Source organism: Austrofundulus limnaeus, unplaced genomic scaffold, assembly GCF_001266775.1.
Source record: "Austrofundulus limnaeus strain Quisiro unplaced genomic scaffold, Austrofundulus_limnaeus-1.0 Scaffold40, whole genome shotgun sequence".
NCBI lineage: Eukaryota > Metazoa > Chordata > Actinopteri > Cyprinodontiformes > Rivulidae > Austrofundulus > Austrofundulus limnaeus.
Window position 1 is genome coordinate 174,825 of NW_013952442.1, and position 10,520 is coordinate 185,344.

At 37.6% G+C, this 10,520-nt stretch overlaps 2 protein-coding genes across 5 annotated transcripts in view; one reads left to right on the plus strand and one right to left on the minus strand.

The window, feature by feature from the left end:
* glt1d1 (glycosyltransferase 1 domain containing 1) overlaps positions 1-2,606 on the minus strand; it is a 26,319-nt gene extending 23,713 nt beyond the window's left edge. The window contains exons 1-3 of one of the 2 annotated variants that reach the window (XM_014007156.1): positions 2,158-2,606; positions 1,538-1,689; positions 1,291-1,396 (exon numbers count right to left, since the gene is read on the minus strand). In XM_014007156.1, coding sequence (XP_013862610.1) covers positions 1,291-1,396; positions 1,538-1,689; positions 2,158-2,225 — 326 coding nt within the window. In that variant the 5' untranslated portion in view covers positions 2,226-2,606. The remainder of the gene's footprint in view (positions 1-1,290; positions 1,397-1,537; positions 1,690-2,157) is intronic. The other variant, XM_014007157.1, reaches the window with a different exon arrangement.
* A 67-nt stretch (positions 2,607-2,673) lies between these two features.
* The window catches only part of slc15a4 (solute carrier family 15 member 4), a 44,182-nt gene continuing 36,335 nt past the window's right edge, over positions 2,674-10,520 (plus strand). For all 3 annotated transcript variants that reach the window (XM_014007154.1, XM_014007155.1, XM_014007153.1), the window contains exons 1-5: positions 2,674-2,909; positions 3,114-3,713; positions 8,957-9,249; positions 10,003-10,144; positions 10,309-10,389. In XM_014007154.1, the coding sequence (XP_013862608.1) occupies positions 3,147-3,713; positions 8,957-9,249; positions 10,003-10,144; positions 10,309-10,389 (1,083 nt within the window). In that variant the 5' untranslated portion in view covers positions 2,674-2,909; positions 3,114-3,146. The remainder of the gene's footprint in view (positions 2,910-3,113; positions 3,714-8,956; positions 9,250-10,002; positions 10,145-10,308; positions 10,390-10,520) is intronic.

The following is a 10,520-nucleotide window of genomic DNA, read 5'->3' on the forward strand; positions in this document are numbered from 1 at the left end:
TTGTGTGTACGTGTGTGCGTGTAAAAAGCCAGTGTTGTCTGCAGACAGTGGCGAAGAGGAGAAGGGAGCAGCTCAACATGACCTCAGGCTCTGAGACATAAAAAAAACTTTAAAACTGCTGAGTTTTTGATTAAAAAATGTGAGATTTTCTGTTTTCATGACTCAAATGAGGACATTTTATGTAATTCTACAGACAATCAGTACAAGGTTTCAACATTAGTCTGTTGAAAGTGAACTTATTTTAGGATTTTCACAGTTTTATCATGACATTTCTCTGACCCGGCAGTTCAAGCAATACACCGAGAAACTCAAACAATATACTTGAACATGAAATACAAGGCAGTGATTGGTTCGTGTCGGGTTTTTTTTAAATGTCATCCAGGATTTGCTTTGCGGCACAGCCAAGTGTCGCAAATCAGCTCTAAGACTGACACTTAAGAATTACTCCTACACTTCGCTTAAAGTAAGACTGAGATGMTTGATAACTGACCTTTACTCTCAGCTTTTAACTAAGAACTTTTTTACACTTAAGTCCACCCTTAGCAGCATTCTTAAGAGTAATTCTAAGAAGTTTTATAAATACGGGCCCAGATCTTTTGAAGTGGGATTTTGTGGAAAGGTTACAAACAATTAACATCTTACTTATTATAGATAACTCAGTGAACAGCCTCAGTATGAAGGAATAAAGTTTAATTTTGACCAGATGAAGTTGGATTGCACCTACACTCTGAGACCTGGATTTAAAAACTTAAGTGTCAAAGCAAAAGACCGCTGTGTACATGAACATACAGTTTAATTTTTTTTAAAAACAGCGTTTTATGAACAGGGCCTAATAACAGAACAGCTAGTCCGAGCAAAAGTAAAACAAAAATTGGACCTCTGCTATCATAAAACAACTGTAATTACAAAGCTTTCGTAGTGGTTAAACACTTACATTGCTGTCAGTTTTGCATGACTCGGGTATTTACACAGAAACTTTTGGTTACTGACAAGCATATAGGAGCAGTAGCTGCACTTCTGGTGTAACCTTTGGCATAATAATAAAATGTATATGTTTATATATGTATTCACATTTACAACAATGACCTGAATATTACTTTGAACTGACAAATGTCCAGTTTGGTCAAAATTAAACTCTATTTCTCAAATCAGAGGACATTTAAAGAGCTTTTACAACATGTATGATAGTAATTGTTTAAAATCGTTCCACTTCAAATGATCTGGATTATCCCTTTAAGGAGGAAAATTCAAGTTAATGCTATTTCTGATAGTAGCTTGCAGCAACCTCACCTGGCTTTCTGCAGCACCTGCTCCATAACCACACGCTTCTGTTCATCTTTCACGTCTTCATTTATGTCTGTTCCGCCAAAAATGACGCCAAAGGGCACATGGACATCTATTGCAAAGAGTAGACATCACACAAAACTGTAATTACATTTATGAGAGCAGGTAGAACAGGTCCAATGTTACTATAATCAAAAGCAAATTACTGAAAGTGAGCTCTTAAGTAAACCCATGCAACAGTGAGGATGTTTACCCAGCAGGAGTCTGCCAGCTTTGAACACGTGAATGGCCAGTGCTCCTTCATATGGAGGATCCCTGTTTACCAGATGTGCCACCTCAGCAGGTGACTGAAATTCCCCTGCATCTCTGAGCTCACAAGTGTGCCCTGCTGATTCAATATAAGACCTGAAACATAAAACAAAAACATCCGGCTATGGCATGCAATAGTGTACAACTCAGTGCTTTTACACCAATTTACACATACTGTAGATATAAATAAGTTTTATGCTCCAAGTATTATGTTTTCTATTTTATCTTAATATTAAGATAACACAAATTAGAACACTCAAATAAGAGTGATTTCAAATAAGGGCATTTGCATCTTTAGATATGAAGTAGTTTCACTAAAGTACAGGATGTGAGCACTTCCTCCACCACTCATGACTTAAAAGATCACATGTTTGAACCGAGTTAGAGAACAAAAAAAAAAAAAGCCACGTGATCATGAAGGCTGATTCATAAAATGAATGCGCTGCTGCCTCTCTTTTCACGCAGCTAACTCACGAGATTAGTTAACTATTAGCGATGCTATCARCTGGCTTACATGCTAATTAATAAGGCAGAACAGCTGTTAACTCACAGACAGCAAATTACCGTATTCTCTCGGCTGTTGTGTGGTTCCCGGTTTTGGGGCTGAGAGGGGCGAGAAAGAGTAATTTCATTATCGCCACACAAAGGCTGCTGTGTCCTAACTGGTGAAAACGACACARCAACCAGCAGGACCTCCGAGTTTCAGCTGAACAACCTGAACTCCTATCACATTTCTTGGACTCATGCCCGTAATGCTAACTGCGAGCTGCTACTTAACAGYTTATAAGCGCACCACGCTTCTATGTTTACAAGTCCGTCTGCAWCATTAGTCCCTGGAAACACAACATGCACCGCTGAAGTATATCATTCACAACCTCGCCAAAGGATTTCCTTGTTATTCATCTGTTTCTGGGAAGTTTTTTCCACTGTGTAGCCAATTACCTACAGCAAAAAAGTAATTTTAAAATAACGCGGAAAACACGAAATAGAAGGAGGAACCAACACTTCCTTGTCTTGTGGGTGCGTCGCATGCGTACACTGAACAAATCTACAAGTCATGCGGATAGAGCATAGAACGTCGCTTTACAAAAAATTGGTGTTAGCATTGTAGTTGTAGATCAGCTTCGCAGCCACGCAAACCTGATAGTTTGTTCTTGGGGCTGTGTCACGCGACAGTTCAGTGACACTGTTTTTGTCGACTTCCAGTTCTCTTTTGGAAAAATTATTTACACAAGACAAGAGAAACGAGATTTGAGCGGTTTGCATTAAACATACTGAAGGAGGCAACTGAACAGCGTCTATTTTATCGATTGAAGGTAATGTAAAATCGTAAGTTACAGCTAGCTTGTTAAAGTGCTTATTAAAACAGTAAACTTTATGCCATAAATGAGAAACTATCGAAGAACAGTTTAAGATTAATCACGTACGATTTCAGCACTGTTACGTAATTTCTGTTTAGTATATTGTCACTGAATGTTTAGTTTACCTACTCAATTCTATTTGTATTCTCGCCCCTTTAGGTTTGAACTCACTTTCAATCTGTTCTCGTCTAAATGGCTAACAACAGGGATGCCGAGGAGAGCACCCCTCTGTTRGACTCAGCTGACAGTCCTTCACCACCATCAGTCTTTCAGGGAAGGAGACTCGCATGCGCCTCAGTCCTGCTTGCTGAATCACTGGAAAGGATTGCATTCTACGGCATCACGTCCAATCTTGTTCTGTTTCTCAATGGTACTCCTTTTTATTGGCAAGGAACCCAGGCGAGTCAGGCACCCTTGGTGTTCATGGGAGTAACTTACCTGATTTCACCTTTTGGAGGCTGGTTAGCAGACGCATACCTTGGAAAGTTCTGGACTATCGCCTTAAGTTTAGTCCTATATTTTATTGGCATGCTGTTTTTCCCCATTATTTCAAACAACGACACCAGAATACACCTATGTGGAGAAGAGAAAGCATTTCCAGTGCAACCTCCTGAATGCACAAACAGCACCTTTCCCCCTAATATAAACTGYCCYCTCCGTGACCCTTATTGTAGCCCAGTAATCTATGTTGGACTTTTCCTAATTGCACTAGGTGTGGGCACTGTAAAGTCCAACATCACTCCATTTGGAGCAGATCAGGTAAAGTATGAACAATRTATTTTTCACAACATTCTTAAAAGTAGGCATGATGTTTCTCGTAGGTTARAGCTTCTGATTATTAAAGTGATTTGTTATTTGTCTGTGTAAGATGGGGCATGCAGCGTGTCATTATAGAGGTCAGCTGTGATTGGATATCTCATGCACAGTGACGTGTTGCTGAGATAAGTGTGTATAAGTGCCCCCTTAACATCGAGATGTCAAGCTTCCTCTTCAGGACTGATAGATTGTTTTAAAAAATGTCCTTGTTTACATGTTCATGAGACAGAAAACATACAATTCCAAAACATGACGTTTCTACCACCGTGCTTCACATTTGCCATTGGTGCCCTAGTTTGAAAGAAATATCAGTGCTCTGCACAAACAGCCCTACTTATACAAAAAGTAAATAAATAAAAACAATTCTACTCGTGTTGTAAACACATGATTCTGAAAAGCTTTTTTTTTGCTTTAAGTGCACATTTGTACTTTAGTGGGTTTTTATTTTTTATTTTTTTGTAAAACTTCCATGAAGGTTCTCTTTCTTTAAGATTGTAGACACATGGACTGTGGTACCTCCATTTACAAGAGATCAAGAGATACAGATGTTTGTTTGTTTGTTTGTTTGTTTTCCCCCTTTTTATTTAGGAATTGTAAGGATCAGAGTGTGTTTATTTTGGGTTAAATATTTTGGGGTGGCCGGTACACACAGAAGAAATCATTTGAAGATGGTCACTTGAATTTTTTCACTTTTAACTCAGGATTCTTTTTTTTTCCTGAATGTTTGAGAAAGCTTGTTATACCTTTGAATAAGGAGGCAAATAATTTAGAGCTAAAAATAAACAAAGTCTATGCAGGTTTACAGTAAACAAGATACCCTTGCGACTTCCTCACTCTCATTTATGGATTTGAAAACAAAATTATTAATATTAGTGGGATCAGAGATTTATCCAAATTCTTGAACACTTATAATGATATTATGAACTGTAGATGGTGGGACACAAGTGATTTACACAATGATACCTGCCTTTCATAGTGGTGGGCAATAACTAGATTGTAATTTGTGTTTTATCATTATATGTGATCTATAAAAGAAATGCAGCATTCTAATTTTGCACAATAGTTTGGTCTCTAAGTGTAGGAGCATCAATACTTTTTTATGCTCATAGATAAAAGACATTTTTCCTTACGCTGATCAAACCGTTTCCTCTACAAGGACAAACACAAGTTGAATGGATTAGTGCCATTTTGAGAACAATTGTATTTTCTTACCAAGAGCTGCAGATTCTCGATGAATGAGCATTACATTTGGTAGTCTTTTATTTTTGTATAATCATCCCAATAGAAAGAAAAAAAACTTTCTTTCATGGCACATTTTACGCAGTTTCTGTGCTTTTTGCCATGCCATCTACTCCTGTTGAGTGAAAAATCTATAGCTATTTAGCTATAGATTTTTCACTCAATGATAAATTGAAGATCATTTTACTTCTTTAATCAAATTTGAGTTCATAAGCTAATCACTGTCTGCTTTATATACAATACAATGCTATTTTCTCTCAAGTCTTTCAGAAATGTAATTTTAAGCTTTGAAAAATAGCATACCAAAACACATATGTCTTTTGACTCATAATGGCTGCTAGTTGATATCCAAAACAAAATATATTGATAGCCTGTGTCCTTTAATAAAGAAGAGGACGCTCATTTGGTAGTGAAACATCAGTCTCTTACATAGCTTGAATAAAGAAATTTGTTCTATATTTAAGCAAGTTCACTTATGTTGGACCTTACCAGAACATAAAATCAACCATTATTACAGTCATTTATTGTTTTATTAAGCCCTATTTTCTGAGCCCATCTGTGAAGCAGAGCAAAAGAGTGCTGCAGCTGCTTTAGTTGACACAATTTTAACCCATAAACTATGAGCTGTAGTGAGGTCCTTGCTGCTGTGAGCCCAGGAAATTGACAAAGAGGCCAAACATCCTTGGTTTAGTCAAAGATTTGCCTCCATTCTGATTTGCAAGGCAAACATTCACTATCGATGACTCTGAGTGCAGATAATGTGTAGGCGTCATAGATGTGAGAGAAGGGTTGAAACCTTTACAGCTCAGATGTGACAAAACTTTAGGCTTTAGAGATTTTAGGTAAATATGCTGCATTTAGGGAGTAAAAAAACAAACAAATGGAAAAAAGTATTTGTTAAGAAAACATGTTGCGCAGTTCATTCAAAGTGACAGTGGAACACTTCACTTGATTAATCTCACAGCAAAACAAAACTTGGCAACAATACCAGATAATTGGGACTTTTTCTGTGAAAAGCACACACACATTTGCAAATGCGCCTGACCATCTAGTCATGCAGCTACATTTTGCATGGTCAGTTTTTGAAAATAACTGCCTTTCTTTGTGTGCATGGCTTGAAAAACCTTGGACGCATACACATTGTACTCATCTTGGCCTGCCCTGCATTGTACTTACCTTGGCAGCTGCCTACACATTTATGATTTAATCTACTTTTAAAATGAAGATGGGCAGATTTGGACTCAGCATGTTTTTAGAGCTGGACATTTAGAGCTGTAGCCTTTCTGGCAGAGGAGAAGTTATGTGCAGGTGTCAAAATACCTCCAAAGCACTTTATAAAAAACTTAATTCTTCAAATACCCACTACAACTCTGTCAAACCAGAATCTCATTTAGCGGTGACTATTGGTGACTCAATGATTAAAGTTGTAAGAAAGTTCTCAAATTTGTAGTTGCTGTGTTACTGGTTTCTAAGTGCAACCAGCAAGCTGTGTGGTTGGGCTGGACAATATTGGCAACATTTTATCAAATTTCATTGTGGCATTTAGCCGATAACCACTATTAGGATGGTTAATAGACAATTGCACTTGCATGTAGCCAACATTCTGGCCTTGGTCTGCCTTTTCTGACTTTCCGTTGGTTAAACAAGTTTGTAGGGTTGGGGTTGGGATTAGTTGCTCTGTGCTGCCTTCTACCAATGGGCCCTTGATATTGACAGTATGTCACACACACACATACTTCATCAAGTGACAAATATTAATTGCTTACAGTTTTTCAGATGATTATTTTCACACAATTTTGCCCAACCTGACTGTGTGAATATACTGTATTCTTTGTGGCCACTTTTTGAACAAGGCCGTAAACATTAATTTGGTTCCCACCTCTGCTCACATCCTACACATCGCATCCCACAGCAATTTTTTTGTAAACACCTGCATTGAGGTTTGGGGCTCATGGGAGAAACTTCCAATGAAGCTGCAAGGAAACTCTGCGCCCTTTCTGGTTGATAACAGGAGAGGTTTTTTTTTTTTTTTTTTTTTTGTTTCAAGGGATCCCCAATTAGTTGTAACATTAGACTTTATTTAATAAACATATACTTTAACTGTAAAATAAAGACTGTAAAAATACTGCAGGGTGTTTAGTTTTTATAATTTTTAAACTAAAAGTTTAAAAATATATTGCACGGATGGGGCCATTTTATTTACATGGAAAGCATTCTGGGGAAATGATGACATCAACTAGGTCATTGGCACAAGGCTGCTAGCGAGCTATACCCACCCTGAAGGTTAATCTTGGACAATATCTGACGATCGACTCTTTTAAATGAAACCAGAGAGCGTTGACAGAGAGGAGAAGGTAGAAATGACTCAGCCTGTAACTGAAAATATGGATGGAGGACAACAGAGCTGCTTCATGGAAGAAGAACCTCAGCTTAGCCTGTTAGCTTTAGCATTAGCCCCAACGCTATCACCACATATATGTATTAGCTCAGCGCTACACATTCTCCTCTCATCACTGAGGTCCTCCATCCACATGACAGAGAGGGGAACACAAAAATGACTCAGCCTGCAACTGAAAATATGGATGGAGGACCTCAGTTTAGCTTGTTTGTCGCGCTAGCACCGAGCTAATACATATAAGGCAATATAGCATGGGCACTAGCGCAAAGGCTAACAGGCTAAGCTGAGGTTCTTCTTCCATGAAGCAGCTCTGTTGTCCTCCATCCATATTTTCAGTTCCAGGCTGAGTCATTTCTACCTTCTCCTCTCTGTCAACGCTCTCTGGTTTCATTTAAAAGAGTCGATCATCAGATATTGTCCAAGATTAACCTTCAGGGTGGATATAGCTCGCTAGCAGCCTCGCACCAAGGACCTAGTTGATGTCATTATTTACCCAGAATGCTTTGCGTGTAAATAAAATGGCTCTGTCTGTGTTAAAATATATTTTAAAAAATTTACGAAACTAAACAGCCTACAGTATTTTTACAGTCTTTATTTTACTATTGAAATAAATGTTTATCAAAAAAAGTTTAATGTTACAACTAATCGTGGATCCCTTTCACAAACGCTTTGATATACATTTTGTTTTGCAAGTGCAAACAATTTATACAGTGTCAAGTTATACACAAATACTATACTTAAAGTTTTCCATATGGTAGCATAAAAATAAAGTGTTGGTATTCACCAAAACAAAAAACACTAAATAAATAAAAAATCCAGCGCTGTAGAGTTACAGAAACTAAATTGAGATAGATACCCAACAGGTTCCAGATGTCCGCAATAATTCAGTGACTCTTTCAAGAAGTTTGTCTTGCAGATGTTTTGAACACACTCAAACTCTATGAAGCACAAGACTCATGCAAGAAAATGAGACATTTTCAGAATCAGAAACTGTTTTATTGCCTATGTCAATGAACAGGATTCACAGACTAGGAATTTACTTTGTTATAAAGGTACAATAGGTATCAAATAAAGCAAATGAAGAAAAAAAAAACAAAGAATAAAGGAAAAATATAATAAAATACATAAAACATATGTACACCAGTTCAATATAGTAATTGAATCAGACAATATATTTGGAGTAGTGCCGTTAGATCCAGAGATAAAAGTGACCAGAAAACAATATAGTCAGAGTTGCGCAGTTCAGGAAACCAGTAATAAAGTGGCCAAGGCAGAGTTATAGAGTGACATGTTTTAAATGTTCAAGAGTCTGATGGCAGAGGGGAAGAAACTGTTCTTATGGTGGGATTTTCGAATTACCCTCATGAATATTGTTTTGCAGTTTGGTTCAACAGAGTGAAATACCAGCTTTAAGCCTAAATATGTGTACCAATCTTTTGAACCTTTTGAATGGCTCAAAAGCATATTGTGTCCTCGCTGCAGCATAGTTTAGCTACTTTGTTCTGTGGAACTACTCAATGCTATTATTTCTTTCTGTGTGTCATCATAGGTGAAAGACAGAGGACCCGAGGCCACTCGAAGATTCTTTAACTGGTTCTATTGGTGCATCAATCTAGGAGCCATTCTGTCTCTGGGAGGTGTGGCCTACATTCAGCAAAACATAGGCTTTGAGGCTGGCTACATCATCCCCACTGTGTGCCTCGGCGTGTCCTTCCTGGTGTTTCTTGTCGGACGGACAGTTTTCATCAGAAAGCCCGCTGATGGCAGTGCCTTCTCAGATATGTTTAAGATCCTAGGCTTTGCCTGTTGTTCAAAGAAACCTAAGGAGCCTAACTTGCTTTGGTGAGAGCGTTTTTGACTATGTATCGGTTATTTCTGAGTAATTTATTTTACTATTGGGGCAAAAAAGTCACACAAATTTAAGTTTTCAGAGTTGTGAACCCCCTTGATAATATACAGCACACTCAGTGCCAGACGTCTATAAAATGTTTTATAGAAGTTTTTAGTTTTAGGGAAGTACAAAAATAAAAGTACTGAACAATTGAGCTAAAAATAATTGTAACATAGATCTGGAGGTTTGATTGCCACGTTTTTTTCAGCTGTCGCTTTAGTGTTTTTCTCATAGTTTGTTTTTAATGTGAGCTGGGAGGCAGCTTAAGCATGTTTAGATATTCCTTTATCTTAAATCTTCTCTTGATCCCCTTCTATAACTCTCTTTCACTGGTCCATTTCTTCATCTTCATTCCCTGTGGCGAAACGGTATTCTGAAGGGTTGAAACTTGACTTTGAACCACAGTATCACAAGCAGCTCAAACCCTTGACATTGAATATTTTAAGTTGGACAATCTCACAGCCTTTTAAGAAAATCTTAAGAGGGCCTTTTCTCGAGAGATGAGGATTATAAGATTTAGTGTAAAGTTTCTTTTGTATTTCCAGAAGTGCCATTAATAAAGAGTGAGATTTTCTCAAGGTCTTTTACTGCAAGGGTTTAAGACTAATTCTACCATACTTTGTATTTAATTATTTTCTATATTAATTATATACTTCAATTACACTGTAGTGTTTAAGTATTTTTTTTCTTCTTTGTCTATAAAGCAACAAACCGACTCTGCTTGATAGTGCAAAAGTGATCTATGGAGGAAAGTTTCCAGAGGAAAAGGTGGAGGAAGTGAAAGCTTTGATGAAAGTCCTTCCAGTGTTCTTTGCTCTTATTCCATACTGGACTGTGTACTTTCAGGTAAGAATTATTTGTGTTTCAGAAGTTAGGGAAACAAAGGTAGAAATGTAATCTGCCGATACAAACTTTCTAAGTTCAAATATATGTGATGTGTATGTGTGACAAAGTTACACAGACTATATGGGAAATAAAGTGGAGAATTACTTCATCTCTTTATGCTACAGATGCAGACAACATACGTCCTGCAGAGCCTCCATCTGAGGATTCCTGACACGGCCTCAAACATCACAGATGTCTCAAATCCGGTAATGAAAATCGGAGATAATCTTTGTCTACTTTTTTTGTATGATAAAAAGAAATCAATGCAGTCTGACGCTGTGGGTTATTACTGTAAACACACACACACACACACACACACACACACACACACACACAC